General features: G+C 47.0%; 1 protein-coding gene across 1 annotated transcript; it reads left to right on the top strand.

Moving 5' to 3' along the window:
• Nucleotides 1-13,039: 13,039 nt before the first annotated feature.
• On the top strand, nucleotides 13,040-15,529 carry LOC106541770 (potassium voltage-gated channel subfamily A member 1). The gene has a single exon (XM_014057306.2). It carries the CDS (start codon nucleotides 13,867-13,869, stop codon nucleotides 15,346-15,348), a length of 1,482 nt encoding a protein of 493 aa, XP_013912781.1. The 5' UTR covers nucleotides 13,040-13,866; the 3' UTR covers nucleotides 15,349-15,529.
• The last annotated feature ends 6,993 nt before the right edge of the window (nucleotides 15,530-22,522 follow it).

Below are 22,522 nucleotides of genomic sequence, written 5' to 3'. Positions count from 1 at the left end.
GTTAGGTTTAGGGTTAGGTTTAGGATTAGGTTTAGGGGGGTTAGGTTTAGGTTTAGGGGTTAATTTTAGGTTTAGCGTTTACAGCGTGCTTCTGTCTCCGCGCTGTTGTCGCCCTGTGATGACGCCAGCTACGTGGTTTCGTCGAGCGGGCTTTAGTCGAACATGGTTTTGTGGTGGAATCATAACTAGCACCTTGAAGCGTATCCAGAGACCGATTGGAAGCCAGTGCAGCTCGGGGAGGATAGGTGTAACGTGAGTGTATCGAGGTACACCCACAATCGCTCGCGCGGCTGCATTCTGGACAAGTTGAAGTCTCCGAATGCTCTTCAAGGGCTGCCCCATGTAGAGCGCATTGCAGTAGTTGTTAGGGCTGTAAGTTGAGGACTTCTAGGGTGTGTGTTTCAGAAATGGAACAGAACGGGTCTTGCTCCCAAGTGCCAAAGTGTAGAAAACTGCACCAACTCAAAACTTGCTTTAACACATCCTATCAGCAGCCAGAGAAGCACTGGGGGCTGGGGCCTGCCTGTTTTGCATTAAATTACATCAGTTAAAAATCTATTATTATCGAAACTGTGACAGCCAGCTCTGCATAAATCCAGGCGGAGCTGAAGGCACAATAGCTTAAGAGAGAACAAACTGTCATTTTCAGGCCAGCTTAAGCTGTTAAAATCTTAGCAACGATATTTATCAGGCAAACAATATAATTGGAGCCTGGAATAGGATCCTTGTGCGGCTATGGCATAATCTGTGATGTAAGCTTCACTAAAAGTTGGTATTGGGAATTAAAAGACAGCTATCAGCTACAGGCAGGTGGCTATTTCAATAGTTATGTAAGGTTAGAAGGGAGGAATGACTAAAACCAATTCCAAAACCAATGTGAATGTCTTGCAAATTAATGGAATGGGAATGGAATGGGAATGGAATGGGAATAGGAATAGGAATGGAATGGAAGGGAAGAGAAGAGAGAAGAGAGTGGAATGGAACGAACGGAAGAGAAGGGAAGGGTAGGGAAGAGAAGAGAAGAGAAGAGAGTGGAAAGGAATGGAATGGAATGGAATGGAAGAGAAGAGAAGAGAAGAGAAGAGAAGAGAAGAGAAGAGAAGAGAAGAGAAGAGAAGAGAGAAGAGAGTGGAATGGAACGAACGGAAGAGAAGGGAAGGGTAGGGTAGGGAAGAGAAGAGAAGAGAGTGGAAAGGAATGGAATGGAATGAAAGGGAAGAGAAGAGAAGAGAAGAGAAGAGAGAAGAGAGTGGAATGGAACGAACGGAAGAGAAGGGAAGGTTAGGGAAGAGAAGAGAAGAGAGTGGAAAGGAATGGAATGGAATGGAAGGGAAGAGAAGAGAAGAGAAGAGAAGAGAAGAGAAGAGAGAAGAGAGTGGAATGGAACGAACGGAAGAGAAGGGAAGGGTAGGGAAGAGAAGAGAAGAGAGTGGAAAGGAATGGAATGGAATGAAAGGGAAGAGAAGAGAAGAGAAGAGAAGAGAGAAGAGAGTGGAATGGAACGAACGGAAGAGAAGGGAAGGGTAGGGAAGAGAAGAGAAGAGAGTGGAAAGGAATGGAATGGAAGGGAAGGGAAGAGAAGAGAAGAGAGAAGAGAGTGGAATGGAACGAACGGAAGAGAAGGGAAGGGTAGGGAAGAGAAGAGAAGAGAGTGGAAAGGAATGGAATGGAAGGGAAGAGAAGAGAAGAGAAGAGAGTGGAATGGAACGAACGGAAGAGAAGAGAAGAGAAGAGAAGAGAAGAGAAGAGAAAATAGAGTGGAGTGGAATGGAATTGAACACACCAGAACAGGACAGGACAGAATAGAACACAGAATAGATTGGAGTGGAACGGAACGGAACACAGCAGAACAGGACAGAACAGAATATTCTTTATTGGCAAAGTCTGATTGGGCACACAAATAATTTGTCTTTCCAGTACACAAGCTCTCAGTGTACATTTTTATAACAAAGAGATATAATCACAAGATACCAATAGGAGCAGGTAACAGGAAAAAACATAACAGTAAATAGAATTATTACGGAAAACATAGGAAAAAATAGGCTTGGAAGGGACCTTGGAGGTCTTCTAGCCCATCCTGTTGCTCAAGCAGGAGACCCTATACCATTCCAGACAAATGACCGCTGGCTGGGGAATTCTGGGAGTTAAAGTCCGGACATCTTCAAGTTGCCACGGTTGAGGAACACTGGTCTAGATAGAGACTGCCCAGTCTCTTCCTGAAAACCTCCAGTGATGGAGCACCCAGTTGGACAATCAAATATGAGCCATTAATGGGCCAATGGTTCGCATTAACAGAGGGACAGAATCAGGATCATGCAAGCTCTAAAAAGCTCTGTTAGGCCACACTTGAATATTGCTTCCAGTTTTGGTCCCCATATTATTAAGCAGAGACTTAGAGACTCTGGAAAGGATGCAGAAAAGAGCAACAAAGACAATGAGGGATCTGGAGGCTAAAACATCTGAAGAAGGATTGCAGCAATTTGTCTAGTCTAGTGAATGTGGCTAAGGCACTGAGCTTGTCCATCAGAAGGTCAGCAGTTCGAATCCCTAGCGCCGCGTAAGGGAGTGAGCTCCCGTTACTTGTCCCAGCTTCTGTCAACCTAGCAGTTCGAAAGCATGGAAAAAATGCAGGTAGAAAAATAGAAGCCACCTCTGATGGGAAGGTAACAGCGTTCTGTGCACCTTCGGGCATTGAGTCATGACGACGGAGACATCTTCGGACAGTGCTGGCTCTTCACCTTTGAAACGGAGATGAGCCAGACCGCCTGCTGCCAATTACCTCCCATAGACCCGTTAGATCGCACAGGGTCGGCCTCCTCCGGGTTCCGTCTACCAGCCAATGCCATCTGGCTACCACCCGGGGGAGGGCCTTCTCTGTGGCAGCTCCGGCCCTTTGGAATGAACTCCCCGCGGAGATTCGGACCCTCACCTCTCTCCAGGCCTTCCGGAAAGCCGTCGAAACCTGGCTGTGCCGGCAGGCCTGGGGTTGATGAGTTCCCCTCCCCTCTCGACTGGTATGGCTGTACGACTCTTGTGTATTTTAATTACGTGTATTGTGTTTGTATCCCCTTTTTCCCCTTTTGAGTTGTTCGCCGCCCTGAGTCCCTCCCGGAGAAGGGCGGCATACAAATAAACTAAATCTTAATCTTAATCTTAATCTGTAGAGTTGGAAAACGACCACATATATACAAGGGGAACCTTTACCTTAGTCTAGTGAAAAGAAGGATTAGGGACAGTGGTGGGATTCAAATAATTTACCAACCAGTTCTCTGCCCTAATGACCAGCTGGGTAGGCGGGGCTTGGTGGTCATGTGATCATGTGGGCGTGGCCAAGTCAATGTCACTCAGGTCGATGGGCACGTCACCTTAGCTCTTACAATGGCAATAAGGGTTAACTGGAGAGGCAGTTTCTGTAAGCAGGGCAATAAAGATGAGGCTAGAAACAACACCAGAATGTTTCCTTCCTGCCTTCCTTACAGGATTAGCCCTGGAAAGTGGAAAAAAACAAAAGGAGATTTCTTCCAACAACCGGTTCTCCCAACTGTTTAGAAAGTTACCAACCAGTTCTCCCGAATAGGTGCGAACCGGCTGAATCCCACCACTGATTAGGGGAGACACGATAGCAGCGTTCCAATGTTTGAGGGGCTGCCACAGAGAAGAGGATGGGGTGGGGGAGTCAAGCTATTCTCCAAAGCACCTGAGGGCAGGACAAGAAGCAACGAATGGAAACTAATCAAGGAGAGAAGCAACTTAGAACTAAAGAAGAATTTCCTGACATTTAGAACAATTAATCAGTGGAACAGAAGTTGCCTTTGGAAGTTGAGGGAGCTTCATTACTGGAGGATTTTAAGAAGAGACGGAATAGCCATTTGTCTCAGAATATTATAGGATTTCCTGCTTGCGCAGGGGGTTGGACTAGAAGACCTCCAAGGTCCCTTCCAACTCTCTTATTCTGCTCTGTGCTGACCACCAAGTGAAGAGCCGGGTCCACTGAAGTCTCACCTCCCCTGGAGGAGACCATCTGTCACCAGTCTTCCCTTAAGAGCTTCTGTAGTAAGAATTCTCAGGGGGCGAAGTGAACCTGAAGGGATGATTTATTATCCTGGAATATTTTCTCATGATTAGTCATTTGCTCACTTAAGAGGGAGCACAAGGATAAATTGCCTGAGAGGCAATTTTTTAAATTTTATTTTTAAACCAGGAACTCAATTGTTTGGTTGCTCATAGCAGTGGCCTTCTTGTCCCTTCCCAACAGGGGACAAATGTCATTGTGTGCATCTAAAAATATTTAGCTAGGAAACAAGCAGAGATCAAACTAAGGTTTGTTTTGTATGCTGAAAGGTGAGCAGATGTTTCCTGCCCAAAACGTAACTGACATGGCTGCACAAAACAGTTATAGCAATAGCAGTTAGACTTATATACCGCTTCATAGGGCTTTCAGCCCTCTCTAAGCGGTTTACAGAGTCAGCATATCGCCCCCACAGTCTGGGTCCTCATTTCATCCACCTCGGAAGGATGGAAGGCTGAGTCAACCCTGAGCCGGTGAGATTTGAACCGCTGAACTGCTGATCTAGCAGTCAGCTGAAGTGGCCTGCAGTACTGCACTCTACCCACTGCGCCACCTCAGCTCTCTATAGCAATAGCAGTTAGACTTATATACTGCTTCATAGGGCTTTCAGCCCTCTCTAAGCGGTTTACAGAGTCAGCATATTGCCCCCAACAACAATCCGGGTCCTCATTTTACCCACCTCGGAAGGATGGAAGGCTGAGTCAACCCTGAGCTGGTGAGATTTGAACCGCTGAACTGCAGTTAGCAGTCAGCTGAAGTGTCAGCTGAAGTGGCTGCTGTACTGCACTCTAACCAGTGCGCCACCTCGGCTTTTGATTACATAGGCAATCAAAAGCAGAACTATAGACCAGGGGTGTTTTAGATACAATGGCAAGAGCAGCTCTGACTTATACACCGCTTCGCTGTGGTCTAAGCGGTTTACAGAGTCAGCCTCCAACCATCTGGGCCCTCATTTTACCGACCTCGGAAGGATGGGTGAGTCAGCTTTGAGCTAGTCAGGATCGAACTCCTGGCAGTGAGCAGAGCCAGCCTGCAATACTGCATTTTGACCACTGGGGCACCAGGAAGCAGAAGGAGAAAGGGAATAAGAGAAGGAAGGAAGGAAGGAAGGAAGGAAGGAGGGAGGGAGGGAGGGAGGGAGGGAGGGAGGAAGGAAGGAAGGAAGGAAGGAAGGAAGGAAGGAAGGAATAGCAATAGCACTGAGACTTATATACCGCTTCGCAGTGCTCTAAGCGGTTTACAGAGTCAGCCTATTGTCTCCAACAATCTGGGTCTTCATTTTATCGACGTCGGAAGGATGGAAGGCTGAGACAACCTTGACCCGGTCAGGATTAAACTCCTGGCAGTGAGCAGAGTACTAACTTAACAAGAACAGTGATTCACTTAACAACCGTATTACTAACTTAACAAGAACAGTAATTCACTTAACAACTGTGTTACTAACTTAACAAGAACAATGATTCACTTAACAACCATGTTACTAACTTAACAAGAACAGTGATTCAATTAACAACTGTGTTGCTAACTTAACAAGAACAGTGATTCACTTAACAACTGTGTTACTAACTTAACAAGAACAGTGATTCACTTAAAAACCATGTTACTAACTTAACAAGAACAGTGATTCACTTAACAACTGTGTTGCTAACTTAACAAGAACAGTGATTCACTTAACAACTGTGTTGCTAACTTAATAAGAACAGTGATTCACTTAACAACCGTGTTACTAACTTAACAAGAACAGTGATTCACTTAACAACCGTGTTACTAACTTAACAAGAACAGTGATTCACTTAACAACCATGTTATTAACTTAACAAAACAGTGATTCACTTAACAACCATGTTACTAACTTAACAAGAACAGTGATTCACTTAACAACTTGGGTAAGAAGGGTGGTAAAAAGTTCACTTAATGTCTTGCTTAGCATCAGAAATGTTGGGCTCTATTGTGGTTGCATGTCGAGGATTAGTGGTACTTGCAACCAGATTCTATGAAGACTTCTGACCATGCTGATTTATTAGATTATCCTTTAGACATTTCTATTTTTGTGGCAGTGAGAATGAAGAACTTTTTCTCCTCAGTAAAATCATTCTTTACTCTTTTTTCCCCCAAATAATCACAGGTCACTCAAGATCATCTTAATGCGTATTATCACATGTGGTAGACATGTACAAAAATGAAAAAAAAATGCTGGGCCAGAATTCAAATGCGGCTGGAGAAGATGAGGCAACAACATATTGAACTTAAAACCTGAATTGTTCCTGTTGGGTATCTCACCAGGGAAATATAGTAAAGAAAATGTTTATTTGATTATTCATGTAATAACTGCGGCTAGAATTGTATTTGCACAAAATTGGAAAGCTGAAGAAATCCCTAAAGATGAAAATGTGATTAAGAAAATATTAGATTGTGCAGAAACGAGTAGATTAACGCTAGCAATTAAAGGAAAGGAAGAATCTGATTGTTGTAATATATGGGGGTTATTTTACCATTGGTTAGAAAATGAATATGGATAAAAAGTATAAAATTAAATAATTTAGGAAGAGAAAGGTTGTAACAGGAGATACATTAAGTTGTAATGTTAAAATAAGAATCGATGCATATAAAGAATTTGGTGGTAAGCTATAACTGTTATGACACAAACAAGTGTACTCAGACAACACAGATTGATGAATGACGAAATGTTTGTTTTAAAAGAAAAGAGAAATAAATAAACTTTTACCCCCCAAAAAATCTTCTTAATGTTTGTAGTTTAAATTATTTCACCTCGCCCCGCAGATTTCTTTATCCGAAGATTGCATGCAAATGTTTTCATTGATCCTGACCGTTTCGGATCAATATGAAAGGTATTTATTTATGGACGCCTATCATCAATTAGCATTTTAATAATACCGAGCTATTTGCATGCAAAATCATTTCTAAATATATCCGGCTCCTTCAAAAACCCAAAGTGTCCAGTAATATATGCATGACTCTGCTAAAGAAAAGGAGATATGAAACTCACTCACTTTTAAGTTCGAGAAATATGCTAATCTTTCTCTCCCAAAGAGAGCAATTATTAGAACAAAATTGTTCTGTTTGATGGAAGAATCATTGCATATCATTTGAATATCATTTGTTCCTGCATGGGATTGCGATTCAAAGACAACATACCGTACAAGTCGTCCTTAAATTATGACCACAATTGAGGCCAAAATGTATGTTGCTAAGCGAGACGTTTATTAAGTGAGTTTTGTCCCATTTTACGACCTGTCTTGCCACAGTTGTTAAATGAACCACTTATCATCTTCTTTTAATGACGCCATAATCCCTTGCGGGGTGGAGTCTGGGCAACTGAATGAAACTAGCGGAGTGTTTACTGGCCGGATGACATTCCTGTTGCCAATGTGGAGTTTTGTTCAGCAGATACATTCTCCATGTGCCCAGAGAGAGAGAAATATCTGCCTCGACCTGGGATCGAACTCACAGCCTTCTAATTGTGAGGCGAGAGCTCCCCTTCTAGGCCACCACACCACTCCTGTTAAGTGAACCCACTGCTGTTATTAAATTAGCAACATGGTTGTTAAGTGAATCTGACTTCCCCGTTGACTTCGCCTGACAGAAGGCCACAAAATGGGATCACGTAACTCTGGAACACTGCAACCGTCATAAATAGGAGTCAGTTGCCAAGGGTCTGAATTTTGATCACGTGACCATGGGGATGCTGCCACAGCCATAAGTCTGAAAAATGGCAATAAGTCCCTTTTTTTCAGCGCTGTGGTCACTTCAAATGGTCATTAAATGAACTGTCATAAGCCAAGGACCACCTGTTATATTTACACACAATTTAGTTCTCTGACATATGCTGTCAAAATACTGCGATTGACCCCATGGATATCCAGTTAGTGGTTCAGTCAGTGTGAAAAATGGGAATGCCACTTTTTTCATTGCTGTTGTAACTTTGATCGGGCACTAAACAAACAGTCGCAAGTTCGAGGACAACCTGTACATTAGCCTTGACATTGAATTGCTATTGGTGAACACTGTTGTAATATAATTCCTTGTGTAGGTGTGGGTCACCCATGGCCCAGTTCATACCAGGGCATGCAGAGCCACGCTGAACCACACAGGAGAAAACAAACTCCTAAAACCCCATAACATCCTGATAGTTCATAACATAACATCCTGAGATGTGCCCTACCAATGACGTCCAGGATTTGACCATATATAGACAGAACTTCCCTGAACAGTAGATTAGAAATTGTACTTTTACAGGCTGTCTTTAATCACATGCTATTGCTCCTCCTGCCTTTGTCCTATCTCAATAAAAGGGGCTACCAGACCCCCAATCTTGGTCGCTCCATCCCGAGAAAGATCGTGTCCTGTCTTTTCTCCACATTGGCCTCATGGACGAACCACGGGAACATCACAGAACACCAGGGCTGTGCACCACAATTGATCATAATCAAATCATGGACTAACATCCATGGCATATATTAGCAAGTTCTAGTTGATAGTAAATCGTAATGCAGCCCTCTTGAAGTGTTGTGTCCTTCCAGCGGCCAGGGGATCTGGCAGCAGATTCGGACAGTGAGGAGGTTGGGAAGGAACCTGGGCCAGTCCTGGAGTCTGGGGAAGGCTCTGATGAGGGCTCTGCGTCGGAGGCAGAGAGGGGGACAGGGCCATATGCCAGTTATCAGCTGCCTTCGGAGTCAGACATCAGTGAGGCAGAGGAACAGCTGGAGCCTGTTCCCAGTGTGCGCATGCGCAGAGTTGCCAGAGGAAGGGAATAGCTAAAGAACAGGGGTTGACTTGGGAGTAAGGCCGCAGGTGGACGATGAATGGCCCCTCCCAGAGGGAATAAAAGAGGAGCGAAAGGGGAGTGGAGTTTGCAGGAGACAATTTGTTCGCTTAATTGGTTTGTGACTTTCCGAGACTCCTTGCCAAGTTTTGCAGATCTCGGCCTGGCAGCTCTCCAAGCCAGATAAGGTCTGTGACTGTAAATCCTCCCTTGAAAGACTTGGCTGGATGTGAATGAGCAGAATTCACAGTCAATGAATAAAAGGTGGTTTTGTCGGGACAAGGAGACCGTTGAGCAAGGAAGAACCTTAAAGGAAGATATGGCTGAGGGATCAACTTCCCTTATACTATGCACAGGACCCTGAATAGATGGAAGGTTGGAGTGTCTATGTGTAAGACCAATGTGCTCAACTAGAAGTTTTTAGCAGAGAAGGAGGAGGAGGAAGAAGAAGAGGAGGATGAGAAGGAGAAGGAGAAGGAGGAGAAGGAGAAGGAGAAGGAGAAGAAGAAGAAGAAGAAGAAGAAGAAGAAGAAGAAGAAGAAGAAGAAGAAGAAGAAGAAGAAGAAGAAGAAAAAGAAAAAGAAGAAGCCGTAGTCAAGTTTAAATCATGGCGGGGCACTCAAGAAGACCCAATAAGCCAAGATCTGAGGGATAAACCATGATTTAGCCATTTGCTTCAAGATTCTGCATTTTCCTTCCCCAAAAGTCCCAGACTTCCCAAATATTCCCAGACAACTACTGGTAGTCCTCAACTTACAACCATTTGTTTAGAAATCATTCGATGTTACAACAGCGCTGCAAAAAGTACATTTGTTTCACACTTACGACCGTTGCAGCATCCCCACGGTCACACGATCCAAATTTGGATGCTTGGCAACTGGCTCATATTTATGGTGGTGGGTCAAGCGATCCCCTTTTGTGACTTTCTGACCAGCAAATTCAGGGGGAGGGGAAGCAAGATTTACTTAAGAATGGGGTTACTAACAGTTGCAGGGATTCACTTAACGGCTGAGCCAAGGAAGGTCGTAAAACTAGGCGGAACTCACTTAACCACTGTCTTGCTTATCAGCGGAACGTTTGGGCTCGCTTGTGGTCATAAGTCGAGGACTCCCTATGCTGCGAATTGAAGTCGATATAGATTATCTAGGAATTCAAAGTATTTATTTCCCCCTCCGATCCAACTTTGATTAAGATGATCTAACATCAGGGAGACCAGCTTTCCATCATGCCCAGCGTGTGTGTGTGTGTGTGTGTGTGAGAGAGAGAGAGAGGGGGGGGGGAGAGAGAGAAGATAGTCCTCAGAATTGCAACAATTCATTTAGTGACCATTCCATGTTACAACGGCACTAAAAAGGGGACATAGGACCCCCTGTCTCCTATTTATGATGGTTTGCAGTGTCCTGGTGCTCATGTGATCCCAGTTTCAGCTTTATTTTGGGCCGACCTCCAGACAAGCAAAAAAGTCATTGGGGAAGCCAGATGGACTTCACAACCATGTCGGCAACTTAACGACTTGCAGTGATTCCAGCTCACTTCATCCCCATCTTATCACAACCTCTTCTTCATCAAGAAGAGATCGGACTACCCTTTGTCAAAAATGATGTAGGGTCTCCTGCTTGAGCGAGGGGGGGAGGGGGTTGAACTAGATGACCTATAACCATGATGGCAAACCCATGGCGTGTGTGCCAGAGGTGGCATGTGGCGCCCTCTCTGTGGGCACGCGAGCTGTCACTCCAGTTTAGTTCTGCCGCGTATGCGCACGCACCTTCCTCCGGCCAGCTGGTATTCAGGTTTCTGCTGCACATGTGTGTGGGGTGTCCAGGGGGACACACACTCATGTGAGGGGTGCGAGGCATGTTCCGGGGTGGGGGCACATGCGCAGGGGCAGCACATGTATTGTTTTGGGTTTTTTGGCATGCATTCACGCGAGTAAGCGCATACTGTGGGCACTCGGGTACGCAAAAGGTTAGCCATCAGTGGTGTAGGGTCCCCTGCTTGATTGGGGGGTTGGACTAGATGACCTATAAGGTCCCTTCCAACTCTGTTAATCTGTTAAATCTGTTAAAAACCCGTCTTCCCTTAGCAGCAGAAAGATTGGGCTCCATTTTGGGTGTAAGTTGAGGACTGGTTACTCTTAGGTGGTTTGTTCCGGTGCTCTTCTCCCCTTCCCGCTGGGGGTGGGTGGATGGGCAGCAACGGTTGCTGAATTCTCAACCCCTTCCCACCCCACCCCAACCCTGCGGAGCTTTCACGCTTCCTCCTTCAGTCCCCCCCCACCCAATGCCTCTCCAGGCAGGCCATTCCCGTTGCAAATGTCCACAGCTTGTGGCCGAAGTCAGGAAAGGGGAGAAGTAGGGGGGAGGCTGAATTGAGGAGGGGGGGTGTCTTTCCCGCTGCGGGCAAGGAACCAGGACTGCCCCGGTGCAGCTGCTCTGCAGGGAAACCCGGCTGCCAAGATGGGTTTTTTTTTGTTTTGCTGCAACCCCGCTCTGCGGCGGCTTCGGCCCTCTGCGCGGCGGAGAGCGAGGAGCGCACGGGCCGCGTTCCCTTAGCCTGGTTGGGGGGGGGGCGCTTGGCCTAAGATCCACGCCATCGAGGATGACTGGGTGGATGGGGAAAGCAAGTCCGGGAAGGGAAGGGGGAAGGCACCCCCGGGAGAGGGGGGGGGAGAGGCCAGAGGTACCCAAGGGAGGCGGCCCATCCGCCGCAGAGCGCGCAGGGGGCCCGCCGGGGCCGCCCCCATCCACCACCCACCTCGCCAGCCGCAGCCATGGCTGCATTGCGCCGGGTCCGGCTCCGAACGGTGCGCAAACGTGACCTCGTCTCTTATGCTCTGGAAGGGCATAGGGAAGCCGGCGGGGCGCTTTCCCGGCTCTTGTTGGCGGGGGCGCGCCCGCCCGGGCCAGTAGAAGCGCAGCGCAGCGCAGCGCAGCAGAGCGCAGGATGGGCAACCCTCCCTTTCTCCTCTCCTCCTCCTCCTCCCCTCCTCCTTCTCCTTCTCTCCCAGCCCCCGCCCTCCTCTCCCCCTCCCCTCCCTCCCCTCCCCGCACAACGGCGGAGCTGCAGCTGCGCCGAAGCGCTGGCAATTTCTGCTGAGGCTGCAGCGCGGTCGGGGATGGCCGGCCCGGCTCGGCTGAGCTCCGCGTCTGCCGCAAGCGCCCGCCGGCTCCCGCTCTTCGGCGCCCCCCCGAGACGAGGCAGCCCCGGCCGCGGCCACGCCAAGAGGAAGAGGAGGAGGAGGAGGAGGAGAAGGAGAAGAACCGCTGCGCCGCTCCATCCATCCTTAAGGCAGACCCGCAACGCGCTTGCCCGCCTCGCCTTGCCGGAGCTGGGAGGCGCGAGGGGGACGCCCGGGGGGTCCTCCAGACCCAACTTCTATCCTCCTGACCAGCTTCCCCTGTAGCCCGAAACGCGTCCAGCTCGGGAGGAAGGGGATCCCCGGCGCAGTCCGACCGGCGGCGGTGTTGCGGGTTTGAGAGTGCTGCGGGCGACGCGCCTTGACGCATCCTGAGCGGGCTCGGAGCGCGGGCGCTGCAGCAGGACCGCTCGCTCTTCCCCCCGCCCCCCCCCACTCCCCCTCAACCTCCCGCCGCAAGGTAAGGAGAGCCAGAGCAACTTTGCGCTGCTTTGCGGGGAAGCTGGGATGCCGCACGTGGGGAGGGGAGGAGAGGGAAAGAGGATGGGTTGGAGGGGCGACTAAACCCGGACGGATTTCCCCCCCTCCTCGCCCCCGTCCCCCCCTGCACCGGTGTCTTAAGTGCCCCCCCCCCAAATCTGGAGCTGCGGAAGAATGACATCCCCCCCCCTCAAACTTTTAAGACATCTTCCTGCCTCCACTGATTTTTTTTTTCTTTAAATGTGAGCTTTCTCGCTTCCCACTCGGGTGACCGCCTCCCCGCTGCAGTGCATGACCCGACCGGAGCCTGCCCGGGGCGCGTTCGACCCGGGGGCGATCCGTTGAACTTAGAGGGCGTGGAGCTCCGAGGCGGGAGTCGCTGGCCGCCCAGGTGGGCAAGCCCGAAAGCCTCCAGGCTGGGGTCGCCCCCACCCTCCCTGGAAGCATGCGGCACTTCTTCTGGCTTTGGCCTTTTTGGGGGGGGGGGGTTGGTGCGTTGGGATGGCGAGGGAGGGAGGGGGGAGGGGGGAAACCTTTTTTTAATGAATACCTTCTCATCCTTTGCAGTCTTTGCCCGTAAGCCGCCTCTCCCTCCCTTCTCCATCTCAGGGGAGCCCTCACTGGTAAGCCAGGGCCAGCCCAGAGCCAAGGGGAAGTCGCCGGATCTTGCTGAGTCGGCATCTGGGCTACTTCACCTCAGCCGCCGCCGCGGCAGAAGCAGCGGTTGTTTGTTTGTTTCTTTATTTATTTAACGGTGGCAGGAGCCGCAGTACAACAGCAGCAGCAGCAGGAGCCGCAGCAGCCGCCGCCTCCGCCGCGTGGCCCCATCCTGCAAGAAAAGTCCAAGTGGCCAAAGACTGGCGGGGGTCCATCCCGTAGCCTGTCTCTCTTTCTCCCCCCCCCCTCCCACTACTCTCCCACCCACACGTGCGTGGAGGCCCGGACTCTCCTCCTGCCTTCGTGGAGCCAGTCCGACTTACTCCTCTGCCTTGTTTCCCCGCTCTCCCCTCCCCCGCCCAATGACTAGCCCCCTTCCCCATTTCCTTTCCTTTCTCCAGCCAGGAGTCCCTCCGGCCCAGCCCGTTCCCCGTTTTCTCTTCTTGACTTCCCCTTCTTCATCCTTGCCGTCTCCTGGCCCGGGAGCTGTCCAATTCAGCACCGTCCGCACCGACGCGCTAACTCTATCCCAGGAGCTGTCCACTTCAGCACCCGCCGCACCGATGCGCTAACTCTATCCCAAGAGCTGTCCACTTCAGCACCCGCCGCACCGATGCGCTGACTCTGCCCTCCCGGATCCCTTGTTATATCTCCGAAGTCCTCCTCCCTCCATCGCTCGCTGGCCGGCTCTGGGAGGGGACTCCTCCTCCTTCTTCGGGCCCCAACTCTCCATCTCCCACCATGACTGTCATGGCTGGGGACAACCTGGACGAAACCTTGGCTTTGCCAGGCCACCCTCAGGATAGCTACCGGCCAGGGTCTCACGAGGACCACGAGTGCTGTGAGCGGGTGGTGATTAACATTGCTGGCCTGAGGTTCGAGACGCAGCTGAAAACCCTGGCTCAGTTCCCCAACACTTTGCTGGGGAACCCCAAGAAACGCATGCGGTACTTTGACCCACTGAGGAACGAGTATTTCTTTGACCGGAATCGCCCTAGCTTCGATGCCATCCTCTATTACTACCAGTCTGGGGGACGGCTTCGCCGGCCAGTGAATGTTCCTTTGGACATGTTCTCTGAGGAGATCAAGTTCTATGAACTGGGGGAGGAGGCCATGGACAAATTTCGAGAGGACGAAGGCTTCATTAAGGAGGAAGAGAAGCCCTTACCTGAGAAGGAATATCAAAGACAAGTTTGGCTGCTCTTTGAATACCCGGAGAGCTCTGGGCCGGCTCGGGTGATTGCCATCGTCTCCGTCATGGTGATCTTAATCTCCATCGTCATCTTTTGCCTGGAAACCTTGCCAGCCTTAAAGGATCAGGATAGAGCCTATATATTCTTCAACCGCACGGACAACTCCACCATCTACCGCAAGCCCAACATCTTCACCGACCCCTTCTTCGTGGTGGAGACCCTGTGCATCATCTGGTTTTCTTTCGAGCTGGTGGTGCGCTTCATCGCCTGCCCGAGCAAACCCGAGTTCTTCAAGAACATCATGAATTTCATAGACATAGTGGCCATCATCCCTTACTTCATCACCCTGGGCACAGAGATGGCTGAGCAGAAGGGGCCTCCCAAAGGAGAACAGGCCACCTCCCTGGCCATCCTGAGGGTCATCCGATTGGTAAGAGTCTTTCGCATCTTCAAACTCTCCAGGCATTCTAAGGGACTTCAGATTCTGGGACAGACCCTCAAGGCCAGCATGAGGGAGTTAGGCTTGCTTATCTTTTTCCTTTTCATTGGGGTGATCTTGTTCTCCAGTGCAGTGTACTTTGCTGAAGCTGAGGAATCTGGGACTTTTTTCGACAGCATCCCCGATGCTTTCTGGTGGGCAGTGGTATCCATGACCACTGTAGGATATGGTGACATGTACCCTGTGACAATTGGAGGCAAAATTGTGGGCTCCTTGTGTGCCATTGCTGGTGTGCTGACAATTGCCCTGCCTGTACCTGTCATTGTGTCCAACTTCAACTACTTCTACCACCGAGAAACAGAAGGGGAAGAACAGGCTCAGTTACTTAAAGTTAGCTCTCCTAACTTAGCCTCTGACTCTGACTTGAGTCGCCGTAGCTCCTCCACCATCAGCAAATCTGAGTATATGGAAATTGAAGAGGATGTGAATAATAGCATAGACAATTTTAGGGAGGCCACCCTCAGAACTGGCAACTACACCTTAGCCAACCAAAACTGTGTCAATAAAACCAAGCTGCTGACAGATGTTTAGGCCATGTAGGGAAGGAAAAAGGCGAAAGCAAAACGAAACACAAAACAAAAAAAATCCACGTTGGTAGCTTGGAGACGTTCAGGGGGTTGGAGTGGTGGCCCTCCCTGTGTAGATGCTTGACGAGTATGTCGTTGAATGCTTTACCTCGAGATAATGTGGTTGCATTACAAATTTTGCTCAGCGCCTCAAGAAGCTTTCAGGATCCATGAACGAGATTCACAATTATTATTTTTTGGGGGGATATTATTATTCTTATTTTGGGGGGTGGGTGGGCTGGGGGGGAGGAATTTTGTTTCCAAAAAGTTATTTTCCGGTGGGTATGAATAGTTAACGATCATTCATGGGACTAGTCTAGTTATAAATAAGTATCATATGCTTCTAGCCCTAGAATTCTTCGCTTTACTTTTTTTTTTTGTTGGGTTTTCTTTTTGGGGGGGGGGTGTTTGGGTTTCGTTCACTTCCTTTTTAACGATCAACCTGAGAGGACTTTTACAAATATGCATGGAATACAGGAAAAGTTTCTATTTAAAAAAACAACAAAAAAAACTTTAAATCTGCACAATGCATCCAAGAACATGCATCCAGACTATATTCAGCAGTAATAAAAGTGCAGTAGATATTCCCCACTGCTTTGGAGGACCAACTTAATCCAGTCCCCTTGGCAAAAAAAGGGTTGGCAGATTTGGTCTAACGGATCTACCCACAGCACTTTACGCAACATATGCCAGGTCATTCTGGGTTGGTGGTACACCCTTCTGAGGCATACCCATCCCAGGGGTGGGATGGGGAGTGGGGAGACAAAATGTATGCAGTGCTACCAAGGGGTCTTTCAGGGGTCTTTAAGGTCCCGAGTTCCCCCCCCACCAGAACTGGATGCAAATATTTTTAGCTCCTCACCTGCAAGACAGCACAATAGAATTTAATAGAAGCATGGACTTTGATACTTCTCTGTTTTATAACTGCATGCCTGGCCCATTACCTCAGAAAATAGGGAAATAAGCTTTTGTTTTCACCCACCTCCTTTAAAATAGGCCTGTTTTTTTTTTGTTCTGTTTCTTTTTTAAAAAATTTTAATCTTCGTTTTCGGTTGGTTTCAATTTGCATTCACCAAAAGTGCACTCCTTTTTTAATTTTACGAAGTATCTAATTAGTAACCGAAAAAAAAAGTACTGTATTTAAGTGCATATGTTAGTCAAATGGGTAAAACAAACTTTTTCTTTTCTTTTTTTTGGAGATCCAAAAAGCATGTTCTAATATTCAGCATTATGGCCTATTTGACAAAAAAAAAAGGCGCAGCTCCAATTAATTAATGCATGAGTTTGGTTAAAAAACAAAAGAAAAAAAAGAAAAAGAGAAAAAAAACGATAATGATGATAATAATAGTAATTCTTTCTGTTTGTTTGTTTAATTAATTAACGGCTTATTGGGACTGAAGGGCCAGGAAGCTCTCATTACATAGTTTCAATTATTTTCCTGTGTTTACTCAGGGAAATTAGTTGGCTTCTGCTTTTGGCCTTGTTGGGAAGGAACACTTATTTCAACCCTTAAAGGGGGGAAAACTCGTATGGGAATTTAAAGGTTCTATATATATATATATAGAGAGAGAGCAATGCCTAAAAGAGTCTGTAAATCAGGAAACACAAAACGACAACAGCAACAAGAACAAAAAAAGGGGGCAGAAGCATGCCTTTTGGTGCATTCTTAGAATGTAAAATAAAAACGTATTTATTATATGCATTCAAACTTGCAGACCAGTTCTTTCCACAGCTGTTGTTGGAATGGGGGAGGGGGAAAGAGACTTTTGGAACACTCCCCCCCCCTCCGAGGATGCGACCAATTGATTTTGAGATTGTTGCTTTAGTGCCTTTTTAATCCTCACGCCCACTGAACTGCTGGAAGTATCTCGCGGATGAACTCCGACCTCAGGAGGCGAGGCTGGGCCAACTAGAAGCCACTCCTTGCTCAGCGTGGGTGCCACAGCAAGACCGAGAGAGAGAGTTAGTTTAGGGGGGAGGGCACAGAGGAAGTGGGAAAGCGGGACTACCAACTGTTAGGCACCTTCGACGTCCTTCTGGATCTTTTCTTCCGAGGCAGGATGACTTTGCAACTTGGTTTTGCCTTTGCCAAGTAAGTTGTAATCATTTTTTTTCTACACAACTCAGCTTCCCTCCAGCTTGCTTTGAGAGAGTTTGCTGTTTCCCTCATCTTGCCTTTTTTTTCTTGTCTCTTTTTTTGTGGGGTGTGCGTTTGTGCGCCTGCCTTGAGAGATGTCATCTTTCCTTGGCAGGAGCTCCTTGGCATCCTGTCACCGAATCAAGGACGGACCTTCCTACCCTCCTTAGGAGAAGCCAAGGGGAGTTGACTGCCTTCCAAAACTGGGCTACAAATTCCCAGCCGACCGCCCCCCGTTATTTCTGCCCCGATTCAAACTTCCCCAATTCCTTGAGTTTTTGAAAATGCAAACATTCCAGGGCTCTAGGGGAAAAAAAACCACCCCAAAGCTTATGCTTGGTCCAAATGAATGGGTGACAGGAATAATGGAAATGATGTCACGGACTCAACACAACTCTGATTTCCTTTTTTTTAAAAGAAAAGATTCATTCTGATCATCTGGTCTTCCGATTTTACAGTTTCTTGCTTGAGGGAAACTTTTCAAGATAAGCTTTTGAAAAGGTGCAAGGCTTGAAGTTGTAGGCTACCAAAGGAAATAATGTACATTTTAAACCAACATGGGGATGTCAACATTTTTTAACGACTCCTTTTTAAAAAGCTGATAGGGACGAGGTGGCTCAGGGGCTAAGACGCTGAGCTTGTCGATCCGAAAGGTCGGCAGTTCGGCGGTTTGAATCCCTAGCGCCGCGTAACGGAGTGAGCTCCCGTTACTTGTCCCAGCTTCTGCCAACCTAGCAGTTCGAAATCAGATAAAAAGTGCAAGTAGAAAAATAGGGACCACCTTTGGTGGGAAGGGAACAGCGTTCCGTGCGTCTTCGGCATTTAGTCATGCCAGCCACATGACCATGGAGACGTCTTCGGACAGCGCTGGCTCTTTGGCTTTGAAACAGAGATGAGCACCACCCCCTAGAGTCAGGAACAACTAGCACATATGTGCGAGGGGGACCTTGACTTTTTAAAAGTCAGAGTTGGGATTTCTTTTACACACCGATGCTATGGACATGGGCCCTTCCTTCCATCGTAGAGAGGAGAGTTTTTTCCCCTCTATGTCATTTCCCCAAAAAACGACAAAAGACGCACAATGGATTTAAACTGAAAGGGGGAGAAAAAAATTAGGCAAAATAATGTAACACAATTTTGCTCAGAATAGGAACACGGGTGAAGAAAGCTGCACCAATGTGGGTTCTTTGATTCAGATCAATGGGGAATATTTGTTCGAACAAGCACATTTCCCTTCCAGGGATCAATGAAAAGGATTTAAAGAACGAAGCCTACTCTCCATTTCATACCATGAGCCCCTTTTTGGTCAACCTCTTCCTCTGTACAACCAGAGGATTGGCTTTGGTAGCCTAAACTAGCTTCCTTGGATTAAACTGACTTGACAGTTGCGTTATCTCTGCAAGAAACAGCTTAGTGCCATAGAGGGTCGTTGCCCAGGAAGTTGAGGCCTCAATCAGCTTAGTTAACTCCTTTGCTCCTCGGTTTGGATGTCTACACTTGCGTTTATCTACTACTGTTCTCAATCCTTAACTCTGCATGTTGACGAGAGAGAGTACTGCATGAAGTGGTTTTTGGGTTATGGCTTCCCTCGTTTGCTTTTGGCAAGGATGAGACAATCTTTAGGGCTTGCTGTAGCTTGGAAATACAAGCATTGCTTCCTCATGTATAATTCACGGCAAAGGAATTAGGTAAATATGGAATAAGGCCATATCCTCATATCGCATTCGGCATTTGGCATGTCTGACATCTCGCAAAGTTCCCCCCTTCTGTTAAACTCCTTTGGCTTTGCACTACACGTACTGAAATGCCTTTGCAAGACCTGGAGGTACATCCTACTGTTTACGGAGTCTTCCTAATATTCTTTTCGGGGTCTTGATTTACTTTTCTGCTATCTATTAAGGAACTGGTGGTCTGTAAAAAGAATAGACGTTGAGGATGGGCTCCAGTTGGAGAGGACCAGTCAGAGTAGAGTGAGAACTTGTGTCCCAGTGAGGTCCAAGGGTTGGAGGAATCCTTATGCGGAGATAAAAATTTCCCATGGTGCAAAAACATAAAAAACATAGATGCTACGATTCATCTTCTTTAAAATAAAGTTTTTATTGTTTGTTTTTAAAAAAATACAAATAACATATTAATGAACAAAGTCTTGTCCAGGTTTTCCCCTTTTAGACAATCCATTTTACATCATCATTCTATTTCCAATTTCAACCCTATTATTCTCTTCTCATGTTTTCCATTTTAAACTTATTTTCTTCTTGTTATATAAAAACAATAACATTAATTTGCCCCTTCAAAGTTATACCAAATTATCCTTTCATGATTCCTCTTTTCATCTATTTTACCCTAATGAAACCATCTAGTTATTTTTTTAAAATTTTTAGTCCCTTTTTGTTCTCTTCGTGTTCTTCAGTTAAACCCCCTTTTACTCTCTCCTCTTCTATGGCCTGGTTTCTAACCCTTGCCTTCCAAAGTTTCACCCTACGATTCATCGGACGATTCAGAAATTAACCAAGCAGATAGCAGTTACACTTATATACCGCTTCATAGGGCTTTCAGCCCTCTCTAAGCGGTTTACAGAGTCAGCATATCGCCCCCACAGTCTGGGTCCTCATTTCACCCACCTCGGAAGGATGGAAGGCTGAGTCAACCTTGAGCCGGTGAGATTAGAACTGCTGAACTGCAGATAACAGTCAGCTGAAGTGGCCTGCAGTACTGCACCCTAACCACTGCGCCACCTTGTTCAATATCATGTCTGTTCACATTGTAAAGCACCAGCATGGCCCTCGCAGGCCTCAGAAGGATGTTACCAAATTATTTCTTTCAATATGACAAAAGAAAAAAAAAAAGATAAACATTGGACAAGAAAAGAACCATATTAAACCCGTTTCGTATGAGTTAGATTTCAGTGTAAATGAGAGAAAGAGGAAGGCCATTCTCCTACATTTTCAAACTAAATTGAAAATGGGAAAACGAAGTTCACCCGAGCATTTGGTTTGAGATAAAAAAAATGACCCCATCCTTCAGGTTGGAGGTCGACAAGAGAGTCAGTTCAGTACTTTATTTGTTTCGAGAAGGGTAGATATCTTCAAGGACTCGGAGAATGGACATTTCAGACACTTTCAGAAGCTTTTGTCAGATAGAAGGTGATTAGTTGAAGCTGGAGAATGGAAGTCAGGGTTCCAATATCTCAGGGGCTGCCACAAAGAAGAGGGAGTCAAGCTATTCTCCAAAGCACCCGAGGGCAGGACAAGAAACAATGGATGGAAACTAATCAAGGAGAGAAGCAACTTAGAACTGAGGAGAAATTTCCTGACAGTGAGAACAATTAATCAGTGGAACATCTTGCCTCCAGAAGTTGTGAATGCTCCAACTCTGGAAGTTTTTAAGAAAAGATTTGATAACCCTTTGTCTGAAGTGGTGTAGCAGGAGGCTGGATTAGAAGATCTCCAAGGTCCCTTCCAACTCTGTTATTCTATTCTATTCTATTCTATTCTATTCTATTCTATTCTATTCTATTCTATTCTATTCTATTCTATTTTATTCTACTCTACTCTACTCTACTCTACTCTACTCTACTCTACTCTACTCTACTCTACTCTACTCTACTCTACTCTACTCTACTCTACTCTAGTCCTGGAAGAGAATGTTGAGAAAAGGTGAAATTCTGAGAAGTTGCTACTGAACTTCTTCATTACTTCAGCCTGGAGGCAGATATTTTAGCAATAGGTCTTCTATCTAAGAAATCCCACTGCAGATAGCTGAGAGAAAGTGAGACAATTATTCTTGTCTTAGGCAATTATTTTTGTCTTATTCTAGGCTTAGCTGTTACTGAGAGGAGAGATGGGGGGGGGCAGGGGATCTTCCCTCTACCTGGAAAATTACTACTGTGTTTCCCCAAAAATAAGACATGGTGTTATTTTCTTTTCACCCCTGAAATGAGCACTTGGCCTTATTTTCGGGGAGGTCTTATTATTTCTGAGGTGCAGGAGACGGCGAGCGTGGTCACCTCATGGCTGCTGCTGCTGTGTCGCAATATTTTCAGGGAGGGCTTATTTTAGTGCATGTGCTCAAAAGCCGGATTGGGCTTATTATACGGGGTAGGTCTTATTTTGGGGAAAACAGGGTATATTAGGGGGAAGGGTTTTCTCTCAGTGGAGCAAACTGAAGGGTTGCAGGCTTGCCTAGACCTCTTACCCTAGAAGGAGGATGTACAATGACAGGAGACCCTTCAATTATAGAATGACTTTACCTGCTCCTCTACGGGACATCCGATCTGCTGTTTATCTGGAGTAGACCAATGTCTGGCTTCCGTAGTTGTTGAAGGTGTTCTGTAGGGCATGCTGGATCCAAAGAACTGGAATAGTTCTGCCAAATTAGAATAATGTCAGCTTCTAAGAATGTTCTTTCATACTTAGGGGCTGATCTCCTCAGTTGACCTCCTGGCTGATCTTTCAGTCTACCGGGGCCATATTTGGAGGTGGGAAGACTAGCATGGATGTTTTGCTCCTAATTTGGACCATCCAAGGACAGAAAGGAAAATGAGAGACTCAGGAAACATTCCTCCTCCTCCTCCTCCTCCTCCTCCTCCTCCTCCTCCTCCTCCTCCTCCTCCTCCTCCTCCTCCTTCCTCCTCCTTCTCCTTCTCCTTCTCCTTCCTTCTTTCTCCTTTTTCCTCCTCCTCTTTCTTCTTTCTTCTTTTTCCTTCTTCTTCCTCCTCCTCCTCCTCTCTTCCTCCTCCTCCTCCTTTTCCTCCTTCTCCTTTCTTCTTTCTCCTTTTTCCTCTTCCTCCTCTTTCTTCTTTCTTCTTTTTCCTTCCTTTTCCTCCTCCTCCTTCTTCTTCCTCTTCTTCTCATCTTCTTCCTCTTCTTCTCCTCCTTCCCCTTTCATTTTCCCCTTCTTCTTCTCACATTCCCTCATTATTGCATTTCTTCTTTTTCCTTCTTCCTTCTTCTTCCTTCTCCTTCTCCTCCTCCTTCTTCTTCTTCCTCTTCTTCTCATCTTC

This window comes from Thamnophis sirtalis, unplaced genomic scaffold (genome assembly GCF_051295495.1).
Source record: "Thamnophis sirtalis isolate CommonGarterSnake01/CBP01778 unplaced genomic scaffold, rThaSir2_p1.2 scaffold_9, whole genome shotgun sequence".
In the NCBI taxonomy this organism is placed as follows: Eukaryota; Metazoa; Chordata; class Lepidosauria; order Squamata; family Natricidae; genus Thamnophis; species Thamnophis sirtalis.
The sequence above is the reverse complement of the archived record's forward strand: the minus strand, read 5'-3'. Positions and strand labels throughout refer to the sequence as shown.

What these genes read in the sequence shown, in the direction of transcription:
- LOC106541770 (XM_014057306.2), top strand. Translation starts at nt 13,867, where the DNA reads ATGACTGTCATGGCTGGGGACAACCTGGACGAAACCTTGGCTTTGCCA.